The sequence below is a fragment of the Ovis aries genome, chromosome 24 (genome assembly GCF_016772045.2).
Source record: "Ovis aries strain OAR_USU_Benz2616 breed Rambouillet chromosome 24, ARS-UI_Ramb_v3.0, whole genome shotgun sequence".
NCBI classification, from domain to species: domain Eukaryota; kingdom Metazoa; phylum Chordata; class Mammalia; order Artiodactyla; family Bovidae; genus Ovis; species Ovis aries.
In genome coordinates this window covers 37,673,516-37,698,781 of record NC_056077.1, presented here as the reverse complement: position 1 = coordinate 37,698,781, position 25,266 = coordinate 37,673,516, and the positions used below count along the sequence as shown (strand labels likewise).

At 52.2% G+C, this 25,266-nt stretch overlaps 1 protein-coding gene across 4 annotated transcripts in view; it reads right to left on the bottom strand.

Annotated features, from left to right (window-relative positions):
• Positions 1–2,641: 2,641 nt before the first annotated feature.
• The window catches only part of SMURF1 (SMAD specific E3 ubiquitin protein ligase 1), a 92,055-nt gene continuing 69,430 nt past the window's right edge, over positions 2,642–25,266 (bottom strand). Inside the window, exons 4-18 of one of the 4 annotated variants that reach the window (XM_027961798.3) lie at positions 25,085–25,218; positions 24,864–24,929; positions 23,382–23,457; positions 21,701–21,948; positions 20,913–20,997; positions 19,134–19,280; positions 17,853–18,051; positions 16,356–16,459; positions 12,363–12,477; positions 11,040–11,218; positions 9,901–10,038; positions 9,122–9,242; positions 8,107–8,308; positions 6,778–6,862; positions 2,642–5,527 (exon numbers count right to left, since the gene is read on the bottom strand). In XM_027961798.3, coding sequence (XP_027817599.1) covers positions 5,428–5,527; positions 6,778–6,862; positions 8,107–8,308; positions 9,122–9,242; positions 9,901–10,038; positions 11,040–11,218; positions 12,363–12,477; positions 16,356–16,459; positions 17,853–18,051; positions 19,134–19,280; positions 20,913–20,997; positions 21,701–21,948; positions 23,382–23,457; positions 24,864–24,929; positions 25,085–25,218 — 1,999 coding nt within the window. In that variant the 3' untranslated portion in view covers positions 2,642–5,427. The remainder of the gene's footprint in view (positions 5,528–6,777; positions 6,863–8,106; positions 8,309–9,121; positions 9,243–9,900; positions 10,039–11,039; positions 11,219–12,362; positions 12,478–16,355; positions 16,460–17,852; positions 18,052–19,133; positions 19,281–20,912; positions 20,998–21,700; positions 21,949–23,381; positions 23,458–24,863; positions 24,930–25,084; positions 25,219–25,266) is intronic. The other 3 variants (XM_027961800.3, XM_027961799.3, XM_027961801.3) reach the window with 3 other exon arrangements.

The window sequence follows — 25,266 nt, the reverse complement described above, 5'->3', positions numbered from 1 at the left end:
TCTTAACGCGGTTTCCAGGTAAGCATGATCATTAAGACTTTCTTAAGCTGTAAACTACATGTGACAGAATTTGCCTTTTCCGCCGTTTCTGTGTGTGCACTTCAGCGGCCTTGAGTACCTTCCCATCGTTATGCAGCCCTCGCCACCGTCACCTGCAGGACTTTTTCTTCGTCCCAAGGAGAAACTCCATGAACCCCCGAGTCCCATGCTTCTCCTCCGGCCCTTCTATGGTTTTGACTCCTCCAGGAATCTCGTAAGTAGAAGCATATGCTCTTTGTTCTTTTGTGACCAACTTAGCTCACTTAGCACGGCAGTGCAGCACGCGACCGAACGGCCTTCCTTTTCAAGGCCGGATAAGGTTATACGCTGCACGTGTGGACGTTTTTGGACCCTTGGCTTTCTTTCGTCTTTCTGCTACTGTGAAAAACGCTGGAATGAACATGGCTGTTTTGAGGGAAGTCAGAATACCCATTCGACTTCCAACTTTCAATTCCTTGGGGAATATATACAAAACTGAAATTTCTGGATTATATGGCAGTTCTATTTTTAATTTTTTGAAGAACCTCCATACAGTTTTCTAGTGACTTCACTGTTTTACATCCCCATCAGCACTGCACAAGGGTTCCACTTTCTCCACATCCCTGTCAATACTTATTTTCTGATCAGAAAAAAATAGATGTATATATATTTTTTAACTGTGGGACCTGAGTTCCCTAACCAGGGATCCGACCAGCACCCACTCCAATGAAAACGTGGATCTGAACCACTGGACTGCCAGGCCAGTCCCCAACACATTTATTTTTTGATAAGAACCATCCTAAGGGGTGTAAAGTACCATTCATCCTCATTGTAGGTTTGGTTTGCGTTTCTCTCGTTGGTGAGGTTGAGCATATTTTCATGAGCTTGCTGACCATTTGAATTTTATTTGAAGAAATGTAAATTCAAAACCATTGTTTCTGTTAAGTTGTAGGATTCTGGATCTTAAACCCTTATCAGATACGTGACTTCGATATTTCCTCCACATCTTCAGGCTGCCTTTTCATTCTGTTGCTAGTGTCCTATCTTGCACAGGTTTTAAATTTTGATTTAGTTCAATTTGTCTAGTTTTTCTGTTGCTGCCTGTGCTTTTTGGTTTCACATCTAAGGAATCATTGCCAAATCCAGTGTCAGCTATGAAACCTGCTAGTGAATTTCCCACTTCATGTATTTTTCAGCTCCAGAATTTTTATTTGGTTCATTTTTCCTTTCAGGTTAATCGTTTCTCTCTTTTCAAAGTTACTATTTTTTATGTACTTGAAGTATAGATAATGTACAGTGTAAATTAGAGGTGTATGGTAATGATTCACAATCTTCCAGGTTATTATATTCCATTTATAGTTATTACAAGATACTGGCTATATTCCCTGTATTGTGCACTACATCCTCGTAGCTTAGTTTATACCTAGTTTTTGTTTTTATTTGAGGCTGTGCTGGGTCTTCGCTGTTGCCGCGGGCTCTTCGCTGTTGCCGCGGGCTCTTCGCTGTTGCCGCGGGCTCTTCGCTGTTGCCGCGGGCTCTTCGCTGTTGCTGCGGGCTCTTCTCTAGCTGCAGCGAGCGGGGGCTGCTCTCTGGCTGCGGTGCACAGGCTTCTCCCTGCAGTGGTTCCTCTCTGCGGAGGACGGGCACGTGGGCTCTAAGGCACCAGCTCCGTGGTTGCGGCGCACAGGCTGAGTTGCTCCTTCACGACGTGGAATCTTCCCGAGTCAGGGCCCACGTCTGCTGCACCGGCAGGTGGATTCCTGACCTGAGCCACCAGGGAAGCCGCAGTGCCTAGTCCTTTGTTCCTCTTCATCCCCAGCTCCTACGCTCTACCCCGCCTGCCGTCCCCTCCACTGGTTTCCCTGTGAATCTGTTCCCCTTCTGTTACATTCACTAGTTAAGATTCTACCTATAAGTGATACCAAAGTATTTGTCTCTTGGGCTTGTTTCACTTAGGATAACACCCTCCAAGGCCATCTGTGTTGTCACGAACTTCAGAATACTTATGGCCTGGTATTCCACGGTGCGTGTACACGTGTCTATGTGTGCGTGTACACGTGTGTATGTGTGCGTGTACGCGTGTATATGTGCGTGTGCGCGTGTATGTGTGCGTGTGCGCGTGTATGCGTGTACGCGTATGTGTGCGTGTGCGTATGTGTGCATGTGTGCGTGTGCGCGTGTGTATATGTGCGTGTACACACGCACGCCTGTGCATGTGTGTATATGCATGCGCGCGTGCACACACACACACACACACACACACACACTGCATGTCCTTTATCCATTCATCTGTTGATGGGTGCTTTGCTGGCCTCTGTGTCTCAGCTATTGAGAATAACGCTGCTGTGCACACTGAGGGGCGCATCTTTCGGAACCAGTGCTCCTGCTTGCTTTCAGGTGTAAACCCAGGAGTGGAATTGCTGGCTCACGTGGTAGCTCTATTTTCAGTCTCTTGAGAAACCTCCATACTGTTTTCCAAACGTGCTGCCGTCACTTCCTCCTGCCGTTGGAGTGGTAAGTTTGCCCCTTTCTTTGGAAGGCCCTTGCCATTGACTTCCTGTCATGTTAAAAAAAAAAAAAAAGCTGGAAACTCTTTCACACACCAAACAACAGACGGCAAAAATGTAGAGTCGTGAGTTTATTGCAAATGTAACAAAATGAACCTGACCGCCGGGGTCCAGCCTGCTGTCCAACCACTGTTTTTTGTTTCCAGCTGGTTCTATAACCACATTAAATAGAACTAGTATTCTTTAAATACTTTTGATTTTGACATAAAACAACATTAGTGTACAACTTTCACAAAATAAATCAGCAATAAAAACCGTGGGAAGGATAACAAGGATAGCAGCAGTACTTAAAATAAATAAAAATACATTATAAAGTGGTTGAGAGACAAAAATAAACAAATTTTTAAAATTCATACTATGTGTTGGGAAGGCTGCCGTGCGGCAACACCTGGCTGCAGCCGGGGGCGTCTTCTCGGATAGCTTGGCCTGGAGGACCGCCGGACCTGGACTTGGACCCTGGGCTGGGCGAGCCCCGGGCCTCATTCCCAGGCGCTTCTCCCGGGAGGAGTCGGCAGATGGCTGGCGGCCGCCCCGCAGCCCCTCCGGTCTTTCTAAAGCACTGAAGAGCGGTGGTTTGCTACATCCCTGAGGGTCGGCTGATGACCGCTGGTGAGGCAAGCCTGGAGGTTGGGCCCTGAAGCTTCCAGGCAGAGGCGGGGGGACGGGGGAGTGTCTGCGGCTCCCGGGAAGGGCAGGGGTCGAGGGGCTCACCTGGGACCACCCAGGGCTAGACACAATTCTTTGGTGGGGGTGGGGGGTCAAAAGGCCCACTCCCCACGGACACTGAGGTTCGAGGGGCAGTGCCACCGACAAGCCTGCTTGGCAAGAGTGACCTGGAGCTCTGGAAGGTTCTGCCAGGCTCCCCGACACCAGCTGTGGGGGCTGAGGCGTCCACGTGCCAGCAGGGAAGCACAGAGCCGGGCCCTGGGGGGAGGTAAAGCTCACTGTCGCTAGCAGCCCACCCCCCATCAGCAGGGAGGTCACTGGAAAGGAGGCGAATGCCTCATTCCTGCTTCCAGGTCTTTTCAGCCACGAGACCCTCGTTTCCTCCCTAAATACGGCAGGTTCTGGCCGACACCCAGGAAAACCAGGTGTCTTAACCCCTCGGTCCCCTCCTCTAGGTTTAGGTCCGGGTTACAGGGCGGGTGTGTCTGTCTGTACCCTCACACTGCCAGAGGACACCCCCGAGGAGCTAGCTCCCAGCACACCCGGAAAGCATGACGGTAACCCAGGCACGGCTCAGCACCCAGCCTGGCCAGCACATTCTGAGGGGGTGCTTTTCCTTTTACAGCCAACGGCATCCTTCCTATTCTAGAACCCCAGCGAGTCGCCCAGCAGTACAGCTCTCTCTCCTTGAACCCCCCAGCTGCAGTCTGCCCCCCAACCCTAGGCCACTGACTGCTTCTGGGTCAAGAGAAGAACCACAGCAAGACGCAGAGGGTCAACGCTGTCCACAGGCGTCGGGAACGAAAAAGGACAGGTCAGAAAGCGCCTTCCAGACCCACAGCCGGATCCCAGCACGGACCTCGGGAACGTCCATGACAGAAGTTCAACAGGGACACGTCCTGCTAGTGAGTTACCCTGCACTTGGCCCCTAAACAAAAACAACGGCCGTCCACACGGAGAGGCTGCTGCCACTGCTTTTTTTCCACTGAAGTTTAGCTATCTGAAACCGAACTACTCTAAAAATTATTTGAACTTTTGTGCAAATTGGGGAACGGTGTTAGAAATTTAGGGTCGAGGCTTTCTCTGGCCTTGCTCATCGCCTGGATGGGTGAGCCGCGCCGCGGTGTTTGGTTAGTGTTGCCGTCAGATGGGGACGTGGGCCAGTGGCTCCGGGGGCCCCTCTGCCTTCGGTTTCCATCCACGACCCGCTTTTTGTAAAAAAGTGACTTGGGGTGAACGTAGGTCATGAGGGTTAGACATTCTCTCTCTCCTTTTCAAGCTGGTTCGCACCAAGCCAGCAGCTATGAAGACAGAATTCTGTCCTGTCAGTTTAGTTCTTAAGCACTTTCCACAAAATGGTTTGTTAGTATCCAGGTGCAGGTGTGGGTGCGGGCCGGGGCTGGTTTTGGTCTGTTTTATAAGCTCTGTTATGTGGTGGTTTCGCTGGAAAAATATTTTGAATTGGATAGACAATGTGGCTAAAGGGACTCTGAAAAGGAAAGATCATTTTTCTCTCTGCAGAACAAAGTTTTCAGCCAGGAAACCCTGAAAAGAAACACCCAGGCCTCCAGCGCAAGCCGCTCCAACTTGTGTCCCCTTCCAAACCGGAAGCACAGTCTTGACGCCAGCTTCCTGCAGTGGCGGAACTCCAGCAAGCATCTATTTTACGGTTACTGTCAGTTAGAACTTAACCTGCTACCCAGAGCAGGCCGCTGGACGGGGGGTGTGGAATCCGAGCTGCTGAACTCAAAAAGGGGCCTTAGGTCGGCTTTGAGACAGAGCAGCAGGTCCAGCTGTGGGGTGTGCCCCGGGCCGCCCCACGCAGCTCCCTCCCTGGGGGTCGAGACTCCTATGGAGCCCACGGGCACTGAGCTGCCACTGCGAGTGCTGCGGCCTTAGTGGAGGGTCCCGTGTGACCGAAGCCGTGCTGACCTGGCTGCGTTTATTGGATGGGGTGGATGTGGGGGGGGTTCCTGCCAGGAGGGGGAGAATGTGGGAGGAGCCACCAGCCGCAGTCTGCCCGCCCCCTCGCTCCCCCAGCGAAAAGCAGGGGAGACCAGCCTTTCCCTCGGGTTTCTAGGATTCCAGGGCCTCAGCCGGCTTTACAGAGGCATCCAGAGAGCTGCCGCTCGGGGTCTGGTGGCCGTGAGCTTGTGTCTGCTCCTCGGGGTGCACCTCACTCCACGGCAAAGCCACAGGTCTCCTCCACCGCCGTCAGCAGCTTCTCATAGAGCTTCTCATACGACTCGTAGGGCGGGATGTCGATCCGGTTAAAGCTGGAAACAGACAGAGGTGAGACACACCGCCGAGCTGGCCTGGCCGAGGGCCTGCTCCCGGGAGAGGGGCGAGGGCGGGCGGCTGAGCACTTGTGTGTACACCTGGGGCTTCTTGGGCAAAGATTTTCAAACCAGTGAAACCAGGTGAGTGCATCCTGGGCAGATTAGGACAAAGCTGTCACCTCGTTTGGTTTCTTGTTTGGGGAGAAGTCACTTCTCAGACCAGGATCACAGCTGCAGAGCACCGTGGTCTAAACCCCACTCTTGGCTCACTGCCCGGCACCAAACTCTCCAGGACCCGGGCTAACCACAGCTGGCCAGTCCGGAGTATTTCCGGCAGAGATAGACTGTCTCTCAAAACCAACAAGATGGCAGATCCCCAACGGGATTAGATGAACGGGCCAGCATTTCCTCAGGGATGTTCATTCCCAAGGCTGTGTCCAAAAGCCCTAAGAATCTATTTACCTCACAATGAATCCAAAACTACAGAATTCTGACTGAGAGGACACACAGAGGCCTCTTGCACTACTAGGGGTTAAGCCATTAGGACAGTTTCTGAGGAGGCGTCAGGCTACAGGGTGTGGAGTCTTTTTCAGGGGTCCTTGACCCCAAGGACATAAGCCTGCTGGGGTGGGAGAGGTGGCCCTGGGGGTCGACCCCGCTGGACACAGACTCACGTGGGCCAGGGGGCTGTCCTCTGTCTCACAGACATGGAGGCCCACCCACTTGGATGTCGTGGTCAGCGTGGGACCCCCAGCCCCGGTTCCCAGCCAGGAACCTCCCGCAACGTCACCATGCGTCCCGGCAGCGTCTAGAACCGGTTCTGGTCAACTGGAGGGACACTCACGACGTGGTTCACAAGGGTGAATGAGTGAATAGATTTTTAAACCACAAAGGGACTAACCCCACTACAAGTATTGTTTAAGTGAAGACTGAGGGAGGAAACATTTTTCAGTACACAAGGACGTCTGGCACAGGCAGAGGTCCAAGAAGGAAGAGACCAGGAACCCCAGACTTAAACCTGCAGTGCCCCCTCCTGACGGCACCGGTACGCGCACGCACAGGGAAACACGCACACAGGGACACACACGCACACACGGACACGCACACACACGCAGCAGGGGTCGGGGAGTAGCTCCAAGGTCAGCCACGTCTTGGGACTTAACTGCGCTCCTGAAAGAGCCTCGTGCTGACCCTGACGTGTGGGCTGCCCCGCAGACGGACCCCCAGGGTGGGGCGCCGGTCCTTACCAGGTGTGGGCTTTGGGCAGGTTGTCCGTGTTGGCGTCGATCAGGTGGATGGTGAAGAGCCGGGGCCCTGCGGCGCCTGTAGAGCCTTACGAGACCACAGTCTAGTTAACACGCTTCAGAGGTGGGGCCCAGGCCCCCTGCCACCACCCGGGGCCCCCTGCCCGTCCTGCCAGACGGTGTCGGGTGCACATAACCCTGGGAGCTCTGCGCAGTCTCGGGATATGCACATGGTGGCCACAGAGTGACTAACATCAGACATTCTAGGAAATTCACGGGCGCAGAAGAGCACAGACAGCTGTCCTCTCACAGCCGACCGTGAGCCTGCCCCAGGGCAGGCGTCTGAAAGAATCCTTAAGTCACCAGGAATTTGTTTTTAAAACCAGGAATGTCTAGCAAGCAGACCCCCTGCTGGCAGCGGATGGCAAGCGGGTTCTGGAGTCAGGAAACCCCCTGTGCAGAGGCCGGTGGGAAGACAGACAGACACAAACACCAGGACCAAAGCCCCAGGACAGGAGGGAACGTCTCAGTCCAGGAGGGCCTCAGGCTAAGGACAAGGCTACAGGGAACGTTTGCGTGAAACCTGCCCGCTCTCACTAGGAACACGTGAAGTCCACTTACTAAGTTTTAAGATACTAGTATTCTCAACCTTCTGCCAGGGTTATCAAGTGACAAAACCCCCAGATTTAGCATCAGCGCGCAGGAGAGGCCCTTCCCGGGTGGAGGAGCCACCACAAGCCCCACAGCCCCTTCTGAGCTCAGCTGCAATACTGTGCACGGCCGCCCCCAGCCCCCTTCCCGGGGACCCAGTCTGAGCCGAAAGGGACACCTGGGAGGACGGCTCCCTGCTGGACAAGGCAGCCGACCAGGCGGGCCAACGGATGAGGGGACCGAGGGCCCAGCCTGCACAGCGTGCTTATGCGCTCGCTCGGGAGAACTCTGAAGTTGACCCGAGCGCTTTATAGCTGCTTTCCTCCCCCAACGCCATCTGTTCTATTGGGCGCGGGGAACCCACCCACTATCCCGGCCCCCCTGGCCTTGCTGGTGGGGTCGTTCCTGGTCCAGCCCCGTGGGGACACCAGTCCAGCCAGCCAGCATCCGCCGCTGCGGGCCCATGGGCTGAGACACCCCAAGCAGGCAGTGTGGAAGACTCGTGTGGCTGACACGGGCTCCCAGTTTACAGATGTTTCTTTCATGCTGGGAGAGGCAGTGGAGAGAGAAGAGGCCTCTGGACGAGTGACACTGCCGTGCCCTGCGTGCGTCATGGAAGACCCGATGCCAGGAGACGTCCCAGGCCCCCACCCGGCCTGGCCCGGCCGCCACTGCAGTCACCTTGCAGTGCCTTGAAGCCCTGGAGGGGGACCCGCGTGGAGCCCGTCACGAACTGCAGCAGCCGGGCCCGCCGCTCCTCGTCAAAGGTCTCCACCGCCTGCCAGAACCACCGGACCACGTTGCTGTCGGCCCCGCAGTGCTTCAGCCGCGTGTTGGACTTCCAGTCGTCCAGGTCGATCTTGTCCAGGCCACCGATGATCAGCTGCGGGGTGTGAAGGCGGGTCACTTCCCAGACACGCAACGCGACAGGCCGGCCGGGCTCCCGGGCCGTGGAGAGACCGACCAACCATGCCCCAGTCAATCGAGCAATGTTCAGACAAGGGGACACCGCCCCCCCCCAGCACACAGAGCCAGCCCGAGGCCCCTGTCTGTGTCTGCACTTCCAGGCTGGCTGCCACCCCCGGGGCGCGGGGCGGCCCCTGACGTGACGTTTCCCCACATGTGCACTGAGGAGCCAGAACGGCGGCACAGGGCCACCTACCCAGCGGGGCCGCCTCGTTGGGCCCTCGCAGGCACACTTGGGGACGTGTGGGGTGTAAAGTGTGACTCCCCACCGGGGGGTCACGTGCACTCCGGCACACCAAGGCAGAAGGTTGGGGACACTTTAAAAGGCCCGAGCTACGCGGCGCCAGAGGTGGACAAGAAAGGACAGTAACACCCCGTCCTGGGCCTGATAACAGCTGGAATCAAGGCTGAGCAGCTGGCTAGGATGGGGGCGGCCGGTTACAGTCACATCCTCTCTATGCTGGAGGTCTCTAAGTCAGGGGAAGCCATGGAACACCCTGACTGATGGGCCACGGCTGAACTGGACTCCCTGCCACCACATGGACGACGGGTCTCGTCAGCCCTGCTCGGGGCTTCCCAACGCCCCTGTCCCCCAACCCTGTCCCCGCTCCTGCAGCCACGGCGGCCCCCATGCCTGCGGGGACTGTGCGGCCTCATCCGCAGCCTGGCCGGGAGGCAGGGACCACCCCGCACACAACAGCCCCTCGCACCCCAGCCCTGCATGGCCCACCTCCAGCTCCTTCTGGTCAAAAGGCTTCAGTAAGTGTTGAGGGATGAGCTCGTTAAACCCCTTCTGAAGAGCCAGGAACTGGGCCTCGATTCCCCTCATGAACCTCCAATTTACATACAACCTGAGAGCAAAAGTCACACGTTGGCAGCAATAGGGCAGCAGTTCTTTCCTCCGTTAGTCGGGGCTGACATCTGCTAAGCCCTGCCCGCCCGCCCCGCTGACGGGGAGGAACGCCCCCTGCTGGTTGGTGACCAGCCTAAGACTCAGAGGAAAGGAAGCCAGCCCCTCCCTTAGATGTGCTGATTCTCTGCTTGAAATCGGTCGGATCTGACCTGACCTGTTAGGGATGCCATAGTTGGAAAAAAAAAATGTTTGAAAGTAAAATATAGGACCCTGAGAACGACACCCCCACATGTGTCTGAATACCCCATGGAGAAGGGGGAGGACAGACCGGAGGGAAGATGCCGAGACTGAGCTCAGGAAGCTTCCAGGCTCCTCCTCCTCCCCCTCCTGTGGTCTCCACCGTCACAGCCAGAACCAAGTGCTCCCTTGCCAGTCCCCCTTGGGCTCTGGGGTCACAAATCCCCCTTTAACAGGTCAGCCCTCCACTCAGAGCTCCCACTGCTGACGCCACGGCTTTCTGGAAGTCTCTACTGTGACTCTGGTCCAAGTACGGGAAGGGAGGCTCACGCAGCAGAGGAGCCTCGGCCATCTCAATGTGACCTCTGCCCGCCGTCCCAAGGCGACCCCCCTCCCCGGATGCCCAGAACCCTGCCTACCGGACATATTCCTTCTTATTCTCCTCTGTGACGGGGACGTTCCTGCCGTTGGGTTTCAGTTCGTGCTGAAGAATCCGCCCGAAAGCGTTGTGCTCCACGCAGAACGTGTGATCGAGCACGGGGGTGATGTCGTTCTCTCTGGGGGGGAGCACAGAGGCGGGGGTCAGGGCGGCCCGGCTTCCTCCCTCGCAAGAGGAGGGTGATGGGAGCAACGCTGCTGAGGCTCCTGGAGACAGGGTGCCCGAGTCTCCGAGCAGACAGGAGGGAAGCGTGACGGGGATACGGAGTCAAGGGGCAGCCACACCAAGAAGACGGCGCCGCCCTGCCTCCAGGCAGCCTTTCCAAGGCTCCAGTGCAGAGAAGCCCTTGAAAGCTGGGGCTGGCTCCTTTGCCACGTTTCTGGGAACACAGCTGGGGTGGTTCACAGGATGCAGATCTGACCCCTGCACCCCAGCCTTAGCAGCTGGGACGTGTGGAAGGAGCTAGACCTCCCATTCCTGTGAAATCAGCCCATTCAAGAGGACCCCCGACATCCACAGTGACCGTGTAGTTGTGCCTGTTGCTTCTAAGAGTTTTAGGATAATCTTAAAACAAAGGCGACTGAATATCAGGACTTTTTTGATAACTTCCTGGTCCCTCTAGGGGCTTCCCTGGTGGCTCAGCTGGTAAAGAATCCACCTGCAATGCAGGAGACCTGGGTTCGATCTCTGGATTGGGAAGATCCCCCGGAGAAGGGAAAGGATACCCCATCCAGTATTCTGGACTGGAGAATTCCATGGTCTATACAGCCCATGGGGTCGCAAAAAGTCAAATAAGACTGAGTGACTTTCACTTCATTTCACTTGGTCACTCTAGAGACCATGAGACACCTCAGAGTGTTAAAAAAAACAAACCACCAGGCCTGGGGATTAACAGCCACAATTGTAACCTAATAATTCAAGGAAACAACAAAAGAAACTGGTCCCTGAAGAGTAGCTGGTCAAACAGTGTAGGAGGTCGTAAGTCAATTAGATATTTTCCTCAGACCAGCTTCTCTGTCTCTGGGGGTTTGCTTCTCTCCTGCAGTCTCACAGCCATGGGTCTGGTGCACCCTAAGACAGGTGACGCGTGAATTTTCAGTTCCCTGAGTCGGTACTTACAGAATCCACACTAAGCTCTTATGGAGTTCAGGGTCCACCGATTCCAAATCAGAAAGCTGGATGGGCTTCCCCAGTAGCTGCTTGTAGAAAGGAACCGTGAAACCCCCATTGATGTAGTGTCCGTGGAACACAGCCAGACCCATGATCCGACCCACAAAATGGAAGTAAGACAAGTGGTCCTGCAGGGGGCAGCAGAGAACACTAAGTGTTAGGAAGCTGACCGGCCGGGTGGACAGGGGTGTTTCTCCAGGCTTCTCAGGAGACCCGTCCCACAGGCAGGAAGCTGAATCAGTGATTCACAGGCTGCGCTCAGGACCCACCTGGTCAAAGGTCACATGAGAGCAGGACTCTGGAGAGGTCATCTGAATGACACTTCATGTGCCCTTGGTTCAAATACCTTCTCCAAACTGCTATTGAATTTATGGGGCCCAGTGCAAAATGAAAATGCAGAACCTCTTATTCAGAAACGGAGAATTTCAACATGACGAAGGCAAAGCGTCAACCACGAGCTGCCCCTTCTCAGCGCAGCGCCTGGTGCTGGCACACCCAGGAGGCCGCCGGCCTCTCCTCCCGGCGTGCCACGAGCAAATAAAGGCGAAAGGCAGCCCCCTTCTTCCTCTGCCATCCCTCCCCCATCCCACAGGAAAGCAGAAGAGAGAAAAATCCAGAGAAGGGACTGAGCGGGGCACACAACCCAAAACCAGTGCTGTTGTGGTTTGTAACCAGGGAACCCCCGTTTCTACTCTTAGGTTGGAATTACAGAGTGTCCACACTGGTGAAAGTCGCACTGACTGCCCCTCAGAGCCACGTGCACGGTGGGGACCACAGGACGTGACCCCGCAGCAGAGCCCTCCGCTCGCTGTGGGCCACCCCTCGGCCACATTCTGCTCCTATTTCCTCATTGCTATGACGAGCAGCTAAGAGTATCAGCACGCTGGCCAAAAAGGCCAGTTACAGAAGGGAATATTCCAGTTCTGGCTGGGCGGAGGACGGACCTCGTACCCCACTTCTCAGAATGACACTATCAACAAATACAGCCATCAAGCCAGAGTTCCCTCAAATGGCAGTAAAATGCTTTGAGTCCACGAGCAGCTCAGTTTCACTCGTTGTCTTTGAAACAACATACTCAGTGACCCCAGTCACTGAAGAGAAGGGGTGGAAACCATCCATCCCTGATCCCGCTGTCAGTCTACCTTTCCATATTTTATTTGCCACAGACTTTGAGTAGGTCTACAATGAATAAACCAAGAATTGAGGTTGAAACTGGAAAGCCACTTAAATTCTCCAACTTAATTTCTGACCTCCATATTCATTAATACTTACAGGGTTGATTGAAGAATCTGGGTTGATTTGCAACATGTAAATGTTGTCTGTGGAGTACTGGAAGAGTCCATAGTACGGATTCAACATTTCATGGCACAGTAAATAAAGCCACTCCCTAGAAAGCACAACAACAAGAAGACATGTTAAAACCCCCTAGTTTTAGATCTTCATCACGGGACTGATGGACCATGCCCTTGGAAGCCAAACTCATAAGGCTGCCTGGCTCTGAGAAAAGGTGATTGGTACGGACTGGGCAAATAGGCTTCAAGAAGGAAACAACTGCTTCTAGCGGTACCAGAAAATCAAAATTTCAGCAACTCCGAAGTTGAGAACTATCTCTGGCTGCTGGGAATCATCACCAGCTCAGAGGCACGGTGTCTGTCAGCCTGCCTTTCCCCAGGGAAGGTTTTCTCTGCTACTTTGTAGAGGCAAAATCTCAGGTGACAATGGAACTTCCCTGGTGGTCCAATGGCTAAGAATCCGTACTCCCGATGCAGGGGCCCGGGCTCAGTCCCTGGTCAGGAGACTATATCCCACGTGATGAAACTCAGAGTTCACATGCCATGATGAAAGATCACAGACCCCCATGTGCAGAAACCAAGACCCACAGAGCCAAATAAATATTTTAATTTTTAAAAGGCCCAAATTAAAACCAAACAAAAAAAAAGCACTCTAAACAGAAAACGTGACTCAGTTGCTGTGGTCAGGTTTGGTAAACCCAGGTATGCAGTCTTATATAAACACGTGTGTAACCCTGTCTTCTTTCTACTCAAAACTTCTTTAAATAGACGAATCTTATTAAGTTCTAAAATTTCTTACTCTTTGAAATAGAAAAACACAGAAGTGAGAAAATATGGAAGGATAAGCCCAAATGCAGATAATCTGTCGGAGAAGCGCGTGGAAATACCCACAAAATGATCACACCAACACAAAGTGACATATCGAACTCCAACAGGAAGGAACTGTCAGAAACGAGACGCCGAGCCTTAGGAAGCCTCTTTATTAGGAAGGCAGGACTTCCCAACTCGAGCTTCGTTCAGCCCCAAGTTTCAGAGTTTGGATTTACAAAGAATTATTTTCATAAACGCCAAGGACCTGCAACTGTCTAGACAGGAAGTGATTAAAATACAAGCAAACATTCCGACTGAGCTGTGGACGAGGTATAGAGCACGAGAAAAGTTCCAGAAGTGGTCAAGGAAGCGCTATCCCCAGAGTCAGAAGAGAGAGAGAGAGGATAAAGGTTCAGACCCAGAGGCAGGGCAAAGAAGCAGACATACACGCACGTGTAACACACAGGTAACTGACATCTCAGCCCTCCGCGACAGGTATGGACCATTCAGACACGGGGAAGACTCGAGAGCTGAAAAAGTGGGAGATCAGACTAGCGGCAGAAAAGCAGGGCTTCTCAGCTCTTTCCCTGCAGCACCATGTTCATCAAGGCAGCTACACCAACACTCATCTCCACCTGCAAGACTTCATAACCATGGAAAACAGTAGAGAAAGCGAACTCCTTCCAAATCAAACTTCACCCAGCTATACACGGAACAATGTAAAGTGAAACCATTCAAGATACTGACTCTTGAGACATCCCGAGACTAGAAAGAAAAAGGCAGAGGAGAGAGAATGGAAGTAGTGTGGCATGAATTTCGGACAAACATGAACGAGGAAACAGAAGTCTCCCTGAAGAGAGGGACGGAAAGCCTAGAGCCCTTGTCTTGTTAGGAATGGGACTCATGTTTTCAGGGCAGACGAAAGTTACATTTGCCAGAAGAAAGATGCTTTCTAGAATCAATATGGAGAAGATCAAAGAAGAAACCTGGGACGATCGGGAAAGAAAAAGCACCTCCCGAGGAGAGGCAGTTGCAGTGTGAGCATGTGGTCAGGAAGGCCCGGGCTCAACCTGTATCCCAGACGGAGGGGCAGGAGGGGAGAGAGGCGGACACGATGGGAAGAGGCTGGAGGACCAATTCTGTTCCCGGCCCCATTTACTTACTTTTGGCAGCTGGAAAAGATCCCAACTTCACCCAGAGACGTAGTGAGACCCCCATATCACTTCTCAGAACCTAATTTTGCTGGTGCTGACTGCTGCAGGGGTGAGAATCTGCTTGTGTATTCTAAACTGTGAGGGTGGGAGGCTCTCCCGTCCCATGACCCCCAAGATGGGACCACTGTCACACACGACTGCATGTTAACCAGGCCCCTTGCAGCACCTACCAGAGTTGAGGTTCGCAGTCACTGGTGATTCTCTGACTCGTAACCTTGTCAGAGAGGGGATGGGATGCTTCAGAACTGGGGTTCTGCCAGTGAGTGACAGCAAGCCGAAAGAGGAGCAAGGAAGTGAGGAGGGGGTGGGAGGAGTGAGCAGGACGGTGGATACGGGCAAGGAGGCCTTGAAGACAGGAGTGGGAGAGAAAAACGGGAAAAAGGTACAGCATCTATGGATGACGGGTGTTCCCGGATGGGGACAAACGGCACAAAAGTGACTGAAACCAGACTCGCATCAGACAGTGACCCGGGAGAGCAAATTCAGAGTTCTGACTGAAAATGATTTTCTTTCTAGAAGTCTATAAGAAGCCAAGCTATCAAAGCAAAGATTATAAGACATTTTCAGACCTAAGATCTTGGAAAATTAACCCCACACACACCCTTTCTAAGAAACCTACTTGAGGATATACCCCAATAACACAAGGGAGTAAGCCAAGGAATAAGTAGCCGTGAGACCCACACAACAATGGCTCCAACCCAAGAAAGCAGTGATGTCCCACGAAGACAGCTATGCAGAAGGTCTGAAGAAACCGTGTCAGGGGACAGGGCCTCCACAAGAGAGGATGGGAGGGGGGAATTGGCCAAAGGCGATATTCAATGGAGCAACAAAGACAAGACCTGGTTTAAAAGAAGAAATTCTTAGAAAAATTAAAATTTGCTCAAAAGGATAAAATAAATGATAGCATACCACTTAATCCCTCAGGAAACAATATTTACACTTTCATAATAATATAAAACAATGTATTGACTTTCGACTCTTACAAATAATACATAGGCACAGGAGACTGACTTAATTTTGGTTACAGAACAAAATGTAAATCTTTGGCCTTGACTCTGTAAAAGTTATACTACAGATACTGGAATGCAAGAGGTAACAAGTGGAAGGAAGGGAAAGTCAGGAGCATCGATATCCTTCTCTTATGAAAAAGAGAGGCCAAGAGACAGTGTCTCTCGTGGACAACAGAAAAATAAAGGCGGAAACACATCGTGCACAGTTGCAAAGCCAACGACAGAAGAACTGAAGACACTGAGACTCCAAAGCAGGAAAGGATTAAATTTGATCCTCGCCACAGCCATGACCTAGTCTATGTGCCTACAAACACACCTCACAGGGTCAGCAGATAATAAATGAACTTGAGCAAGTTCACGATCTAGATGACTCGTTCTATTAAAACAGACAGTTAAAAGAGCCAAAGAACTGTCGTCGCAAAGGTGAAGAGAGGGAAGATAGGACACATAACATAATCATGAGAAACTACTGCCTTTAAAATCATCGGCATGAATCATTTTGACCCAAACCTCACTTTATAAAACCCCTTTGACACAAAGGCAATGTACATGCCTTCCTCCCTCCCACCCCTGAAAGTCCTCTTAGGACAAAAGCCAGGCTGGAGACATCCACATTAACTTCCAGTTCAGGAGGTTCAGTGAGGGTACTGTCTTCCCAGGCCAGATGGAGAAGGGAGTAATTGTTAAAAGTTTAATTCAAACTTCGTAAGAAGTGGAAGCGATGATTGGGTCAAGAGCTGGGTCTTGATGGGTCATAGCGAGATGCTAGCAAGCACACGCTTTTAGGAATTCTTTTCCTAAGAATGCTCTCTGATGGCAAGACCCGAGTTCTGACTGCCCTGAAATCAGCACCAGGAAGGGGCAGAGGGCTGCTCGGCAAACATCTGCTCACAGGTGCGCTGACATCCACGCAGGAGCGGGGACACACGAGCCTCTCACCTCGCCACCCCGCCATAGTCCAAGCCTTCTTCTCCTCGGAATTTCACCATGAGGCGCTTTTTCAAGTCTTTTGGTCGCATCTTCATTATCTGGCGATAAGACTCCTGCACGTCAAAATTACAGTTTCAGAGAGAAGAACTTGTCTTATTTTTAAAGTCATAACATGATGAAAGGTTATTTATAATGCAGCCCGACTATAAATGAGATCCGAGCTTATTTTTAAGAATTCCATTGAGTCCTGTCTGGTTCCTGTTCAGGATGTTACTCTGAGCTCTGGCTCACTGCTCCTTCTTCACCTTTCTCCCACCATCACTCCCTCAGAAACAACAAAGCTCATGGCAGCTAACACTGTACCCCAGGATACACACAGTTACCCTCAGCACAATCACAACTTAAGGATTAAACGTCCTCTCTAGGGTTGATTTTCTCCACACAAATGAATTCCAATGTGTCCTATAAGTTTATATGCTTTAGCCAAATGAAGACCTCATAAGAGAGTAAAATAATAAGAAAGAAACAGTAAAAGAATCTTGAGCCTGGTTTTACATCTGAAGTCAAAAAGCACATTTTCCCACTGAGTCAAAAAGCCACGCAGGCGTTCAGTGGAACATAAAGCAGCTTATCAGACACAGGAAACATGTGGTCAGCCTAACAGGGCCTCAGAGTCAGCCTCTGGAGTGGAACCAGCTCAGTGTCTGTGGGTATTTTCAGTGAAAAGGCACTTAAGAACCTTTTCTTGCTTTACATTTAACGGGATTCAAAAGCGACCATCCCAAGAGGCGAGGGGATGTTGAATGGAAAAGATCTGGCAGCAGCGTGTCCAAAATTCAGCTTCCCCGTCCTGACAGCCGCTTAAGACGCTCAGTGGGCAAAACCGGGCACTTGGGCTGCTCCACTCATGCGGCTCCGGGCACTTTGGAGAAGGCGCTGAGCGGCCCCCCGGCTGCTGTGGGCCAGGAGAGCCTACGCCTCAGCGAGGCTTCCACAGAGGCCCGTACACGGCTGAGACTCTACCGATGATGGTGGTCCTGAGAAAAGGACCCTGCCTGCCAGAGGTCCCCTATTTAGGGAGCCCAATGCCGCAGGGCAGCTGGACAGAGGTCAGCACGCCACCCAGAGCCAGAAGGGAGAGGGAGGCCACTGGCTCCTCCAGGGAGACAGTGCCCTACGGGGAGGTGGCGGGCCAGGCCCCGCACAGGGATGCTCAGTTCTGAGGATGCCGTGCCAACGGCAGGAAATACCATCCGTACAATGCAGGTGCGGGATTTACAGTACCACTTCGTACTAGCTGTATACAGATCGCTAGATCTTCACTCAGAAGTCACTGACTTTTAAACCTTGACCACAGGAGGAAATACTGACCCCTCTCTTGCCTGGGGCTTCAGCCTGATAAAGCGCTGCATTTCACCCCCGACACACCAGACAGGAAGCAGAACTCACTGTCCCACTGGCGGGGGACAGAGTCCGCCTGACGGCCAGCTGCCCCGAACCCCGTACCTCAAATATCTCCTCTCTGGACACCTCGATGCGGCAGTGGCCAGCCTGGGGCTGCTGCAGGGAGAGCTCGTGTCTGAGGACCTTCAGTTTCTGGACCAGATCTCTCTCGTACCTCTGGGCGGGCAGCTCCTCGTCCTCCACGGAGCCCTCGCTGGGTGGTGGTGGCGGCTGGCTGGGCTCCTTCAGTTGGCACTGGTGACTTGAGGAGAGCAGAAGCGCTGCGGTCACCCCAAGGGCAGCGGCCAGTGGGGTCCCCCCACACACACCAAGGGACCGAGAAGAGAGGTCAGGACACCCACTTCCAGTCAAGAGTGCTTCCCCGGTGACAAAACTGTGTACGCAGATACGTGAAAATCCAGGAGGCCACCCTCAGACCATCCTTTTCATCAGATGTTACCGGAAACCCCAAACGAACTTCCTGGCCAACCCAACAGGTGTCCAGGATATAACAAAGGAGACCCCCATCTCCGCCTCTCATACATACTCTCACTGCCATGAGTAAACACAGACGCCTCTAGCATTCATCGGCTTCTAGCGCCGACGCGCTCTCAGCGGGGCCTCGGGGCTGAGAACTACACGGAGGTGACCGGAACACTGAAATCAGATGAGAGTGGAGGAGGCGACACGCAGAAGAGCGAGCCAGGGAAACGTGGCGGGGCCGCTCCTCCTCCTCTCATCCGGGGCATCTCCAGGGCTCCTCCCGGAGGCGCAAGTCCAGGGACGGAGGCGGCCCAGGACCACTATCTGTTCTGCTCCAGTTTTGATGACTTACGTCAGCTCTCAGTGACAAGCACCTCTGGGCTCTCATGTTTGAGGACACACGTCCCTTATCCTGGGACATGGAGCGTGGGATCCAAGGTCATCTCCAGACCCAACTGCCCCGGGAATGATGGTCTGGGAAGCCAACCGGTACTCTGGACCCGCCCTCCCCCGTGGTGGTGAGCAGGCCCCAAGGGAAACCTCACTCCGCTGCTTCCCACTCTGAGGCCGCCCGTCTCATCAGATACGCGTGTGGAAGCTCCGAGAATGAAGCTGCGGCAGCTCGGGGGTTTGATTTAGGCTGCAGCTCAGCTATAGGCTGGCTGTGACACAGGCCTTCAGGACTGCACCCAGCTGGCTTGAGAGCTTAAAACACATGACTGTCCACTCAGTAATTAGCGTATTTTGCTCACGCTTACTCTCTGCTAACCAACAAGGCAGTCGACAGATGAAGGGAAATACCAGTAGGAAACACGGCACTGTAACGGTACAGAGGCCACAAAGAGCCGGTAAGAGTCTTACGTCATGATGTGGTGTAACCGTGGGTCTGTAAACTGGGTTGTTCGGTTATTATGATCTACAAAATATATTCTCCCGGAAACCGTGCTGCGGACTTCCCAACCGGGCGGCAGTGGTCCGAGTTCCTCGCAGTCCACACTGTTAAGGTCTCTGCCAGAAAGGAAGACACACAGCGGTTTGCCCCTCTGAGCGTGGCGGCCTGACACCAATCTGCAGTGAGAGGAGCAGGGGTGCCCCCTTACCCAGGGGCTACGCAGGCCAATCGAGGTGCTACCTACACCAAACACCCACCGAGGCCCAGCCCCCGTGGTGCACGTGGCAGCAAAATCCCACGGATAAAACCGCAACTCTCACAGCCTGTGGTCAGGACAGGGAGCACGGTCTGCCTGGGAATTCCATTCCTTCCACCAAAGAGGAGTGAAACATTGCCTATGCAATGGGAACCTCGACCAAACCTTTGGCCAGCCCAGCAGCGGGGGGACCTGAATGCTGCTGGAAGGCCTCTCTGGGTTCACAAGTTAATGAGATGCTCAAGGTTAGAAGGGTCTCTCCGTGGGAAAGCTCCCAGGAAACACGTTTTCTCCAGCAGACAGGGGTATAAGAACATGCACTGGAAATCTTCCCATTCTAGGGAGCTGCGCCAGGACAAGGCCGTCTCATTTTTGAGTCACTTTTGTTAATAAGCAAGTAGCTCTAAGTCTAACCTCTTGATTAATTATTTCAACCCAATCCACAGTCACCTGGGAGCAAGCATTACTGACCAAGATGCTTTTCTAATGAGCACAAAAGCCTGAACTTCCTTCCCGAGAGTACCAAGGAGATAGCTCATTCATTTGCAGGTAATACTTCCATTCTAATTATAGACACTGAATTCTAAGTTCAACATAGATTTGGAAAATCAAAGGCAAGAAGCTTGTTCTCAGATGAAACAAATTATGAACAAAAAGGAAATGAGCATTACTAAAATGTTATTAGGCAGTAATGCTGTTCTGAAACCAAAAAAAATTCCTAAGAAAAAAAAGAAAGCAGAGCAAAGAGAAAAAAGAAACTTAACTGCATTACAGGTGGGGGAGGGGCAGGGGTCCCTCTGACCCGGGCTCAGGTGGATGGCCTTGTGGAAGGAGCTCGTATAGAAAAGCTTCAGCTCCCCGGGGAACGGTCCCCAAGGGACTGAGGCAATGGGGGTGGTAAAGTAGGACAGAAAGAGGGTGATAGAGCCTTTACATTTCCTGTGTAACTCTTTATTATGCAGAATTGTAAGCATATAAAAAAAGAGAGAGAGGCCATAGTGAATAACCAGCTTCAACAACTACCAGCTCATCACCAGCCTGCCGCCAGGGCTCCCAATTCACTCCCCCACTCCAATCATTTAAAGCATCAGGTCGGATATCAGATCATTTTATTCAGCAATATGTTTAGTTTAAAATGAGAGCAACCACATCTTGAAGGTTTTTTGAGTAAGTGCATTTGATTTCATCTAAGGGTAAGGGTCTTTTCCAGTTATGGAACCGGATTTCAAGACCCAGGGTCGCTCTCTAAACTTTAGTCTAAAGGACCCAAGTGTGTTACAGCAGCTGCTGACCAGCTGGGGGGAGGGAGGAGCAGAGCTGGGACTGTGGAGCGCCCCCCCCCCCCCCCCCCCCCCCGAGTCTGAGTCAGGACCTCAGGCAGCGCACCCTCTGAGCCCACACCTCCAAGCCCTAAGGGCTGCATCGCCCACAGCCAGAGGGCCCAGGCACTGCTGGAATGCAGCCCTGCTGGTGAGCCACTCAGGAGACCTACCTGGGTATCCTAGGGTCATGCCACGTGCTGACTCCCGTCTGCGTGTGCAGGAAGTACACCTGGCCCTGTACCGTGGTTCTCTGCTCTGCACGACACAGTGGGGACACGGTCAGTGACACTCACTCCAAGGAGTCAATCCTGTAAGCTCGGAGGCCCCGCTTCCTTCCCACAGTCTTTCAAAGGACCGAGAGAAGGGTGTGGAGGGCAGGAGAGAACTTGGGCCTGGCTTGCTGGGGTCAGTGTGTGGACAGATCTCACGTCTGTTCCCACCTGGAGAGGCGGCCACACCCCTCAACCTGCCACCTCCAGACGCATCCTGCCTCCACCTGTCCCCTGCTCATAGTTCCGGTCTCATCTGCCCCATCTATGTGGATCCTCCAACACGGATCTACATGGACACTCCTTCATTTAAGCGCTTCCTCTGTGGTTGTCAAAAGATTCTGTTTTACCTTTCGTGATAGTGGTATGTCTTACCACTCCTACCCAAGGCTGTCCTTCCCACGTTCAAATCCCAGGACGCTACAAAGAGCTTCATCCAGACCCCTGCCCCAGTCCTCTTGGCTCTCTTTGACATTCGTTTGCCTAAATTCTTCACACAATTGCTATCCTAGAAGCTTGAAGCAAGGGCGGATACATTAAGGAGGAGCAGGATTTATCAACCATCACACTGACACAATGGGGCAGAGCTCTGCAAACATCAGCGGTTCTGGCAGGCACGCGGTACCAGAAAAGGTCTGAAACTGGAGAGGGACACGTGGCCGACCGCAGGTGGAATGGCGGGCGCGCACCCTCACCGTAGCCTTCGGGCAGCTCCGGCGACTGGTGGCCGTGAGGCCGGTTCTGTGGCGTCTGGAGCGACCCTCGCACCTCAGGGTTTCGCAGTCGCTGGGCCTGAAGTCTTTGGTCTTGACTCGGGGATTCCACAAACCTGCAGTTGCCCCCGCCGGCCGCAGCCCCGGGGCCATCCGTGTACGGGGCTGGCTCCTCCATGAAGCAGCTGAGGGGCCTTCCAGGCCCGGAGTCTTCATACACGGTTCTGGAAGGGGGAGAGCACAGCCCACGTGACCACACCCGCCGAAGCCGGGGACGCGCCCCCAGTTCCCGCCACACTCTCACGCCTGTTTATTCTGCTTCTCTTAGACAATACAGAATGTCCCCCGGGCTTAGCTTCATAAAATTCATCCTGTCCTTTTTCACTGGGAAGCCGAACTTGTTCACGAAGAATCAGTGGCCTAAGGAAGCCATGTGTTAAATGCCACTGAGGCCAAGGTAGGATTTCAAACTTGGGGATAGCTGAATGGTTGGAAAACACCAACCTTGAATGTAAGAAGTTCAGAAAAGGAGATTTCAACTTTCTTGACTTGGAATCAAATTCAAACATTACATTTGCCTTGTCATTTTATAATAGAACTCCTGGTTACATCAAATATTACAATGACTTTAAAAGTGACTTTTAACATAAATCCTCATCCCCTGAACAACTGTGAAGACAATTTACCTTAATAGGCTATTTTCCCTTTTAAGCAAGTACTTTTGAAAAACATTTTACACTGGAAAATTTCAGAGAAACACAGAGAGGGACTAGCTCAGTGAGCGCCCTGCAGTCTTCACCACCTCCGATACCACCCCGTGGCCGCATGTCCAGCTCCTCCCCCTCCACTGGATTATTCGGAAAACAATCCCCACATTTTACCATCTCATCCTTAGCTATTTCGGCACATAGCTCTGAAAGACAGGCCTTTTACCATTAGCATGATCCCAAAAATGGGTCGTCATAATGCCAGTCTATATTCAAATCTCAACAGTCCACTATCTCATTAATCAGGGTCCAAATAGATCCACACACTGCATCTAGTAGGTGGGTCTCTTAAATCCTGTTTATTAAATTTGCAGGTTCTCTTCCTTCCTTTTTATTCCCTTCTTCTCCTTGCAGCGTATTTGCCGAGGACACTGGCTTAGGTCTGCTCCAGTCTACAGGGAGCCCCACTTTTGGATGGGGTTTGCTATAGTCCCCTGGGGCTGGGCAGCCCATTCCCACCCCTGGGGCCCCCAAGACCTGTGTTCACGCCAGGTTCTTTCCTGATGGTGTCCACAACTATTAACGGCATTAAGAGTTAATTCATCGGGGATCGGAAAATCATGGTAGTGACCAACGAGAGCTCCTGACAGCTTTGGGGGTTTGGTTTTTATAACATTTCTTTCTGTATCGCCATGAACTCCACGGATTGGTGTGATGTGCTGCAGTTATCATTCTTGGCCAATGCTCTCAGGCCAGTGGGAACCTCTGTAAACTGGACCCTGAGTCTTTGGGGCACAAGCCTACTCGTCTTGACAGCTTCCTTTACAGACAAGGCAACTGGGTCGCAGCTGCACCCCGAAGTCCCTCCCTGCACCTCAGGCACTCAAGGCAGTGACAAGGTGTGAGGGGCGCCCTCCGGCAGCGCGAGCGCCGGCGGCCGGGGCACGCACCCGTCACTCTCCAGCAGGCCCCTGCAGTCCACCACAGAGCCGCCGGTGCCGGTCCTGTCTCGTGTCTGTAGGCTGACTGAAAGGAAAGGACACTCGCATTAAAATCCAGGGATACTCTACACGGCTGCAATACAGTGAGCCACTAGAAATGCATCATTCATATACGAGATGATTCTTAAAGGGAGGCGTCTGTCTCCGCACTCACGTTACACATGCCTGTGCTTTCAAGTATGAGACATTTCACTCAGGGGCTCCACACGCCACACACCACCCGGACCCTTCCTCGTGAACGTGGAACAGAAGGAGGTGCTGTGTTTTCCACGATCTTCATAAAAATAACACAATATTCACTTTTTCCAAGTTATTTTGTTTTTTAAAGATTCCAACTTGTGCTGGATAAGGACACAGAGAGCACTCTTTGCACAGTCTACATGCATCTGTGTATCTACTCTCCATCCCTAATACAATCAACAAAGACACTGATGAAGTTGCTTCCAGACACTGGTTTTGCCCTGCACATCCCTCCACAAAGAAAAGGAGACATCACAAACAAGCAGAGAGTGAGAACTCTGTCATCAGGAGAGTCTGCAGGATGGATACTCACTGTTCATTTATCCTGGGTCAGATCTACATAGCTGACTCATTGGAAAAGACCCTGATGCTAGGAAAGATTGAGGACAAGAGGAGAGGGGGCAACAGAGGATGAGATGGTTGGATGGCATCACTGACCTAACAGACATGAGTTTGAGCAAACTCTGGAAGATAGTGAAGGACAAGGAAGCCTGGCGTGCTGTAGTCCTTGAAGTTGCAGTCAGACGCCACTCAGCAACTGAACAACAAGTTCTACACAAGACAAGTCATTCTGTGTGCCACTGAAATACTATGGGGTGGTTTCTGTTTTTTTTTTTTGATTCCCTGCAATGCAGGGTCAATATCTGAGTTACTCTGAAATGTGTGGATAACAGGATGAACTGCTTAACCAGCAAATTAACTTCCAGCAGAGTATGTCTAGTCAACATTTCGGAGCATCAGCATGTTTCGCGCCTTCATTCTAAGTCAGTCAATCTTCTGTAAAATCATAGGACACAGAAGTCTTCAGAAATCCCGCTGCCTCCTACATGTGGACCGGTCTTCCTGTGGAGCTGTCTCAGCTCGTGCATGCGCGGCCACCACGTTTACCATCTGCGCTTGGGTAGCGGGACAAATGTGAGGACTAAAATTACATCAAAAATTACAACCCTACATCTTTGTGTACCTTAGTCACTTTAACTCCACCTAGAACGACTAAATGAAGGGAATCGGATAAAGTAACAAAAACCACACAAGATGAAAGTTTCTAGTACTGGAGAGATGGCCCCCAAATGCGGCTTGTCCTTCGCGTATGTCACCATGGGTCAGTGGCTTTGTGTGTTTTCTCAGTGATGAAGAGCTGGATGTTAAGTTCTGTAAAAGTTATCTCTTTAGAGATGAGAAAGTTCTTACCCACTATTTGGCCACGAACTGCATCAGTATCTGAGGGGTTTAGTTTGCACAGATCCAAACGCTGGTCTGCAAACAAACAATTCAAAACTTAACCTGGGGAATGGTAACTAGGGAGGAGGGCGGGAATTCTGTATTCAGTATTCAAAAATAATAATAAACAAAATGATGGCTCATAAGCCTTCCTCAGTGCATTAAGAGGCAGAAAAGCATTGGGCTCTTACAGCCAGTGTCTTTTAATCTGCTGACGGCATTGGAGAGCAGCCGCACACACCCCAGGAAGCCGGCTCCCTGCTTCTTGTGAACCTTCTTGTGGTTCCACACACTGATGGTTATAGAATCCGTTTTTCCAACATATCTGAAACCAAAGTGCAAATTCATCTTTAATTGCATTTCTATACTACAA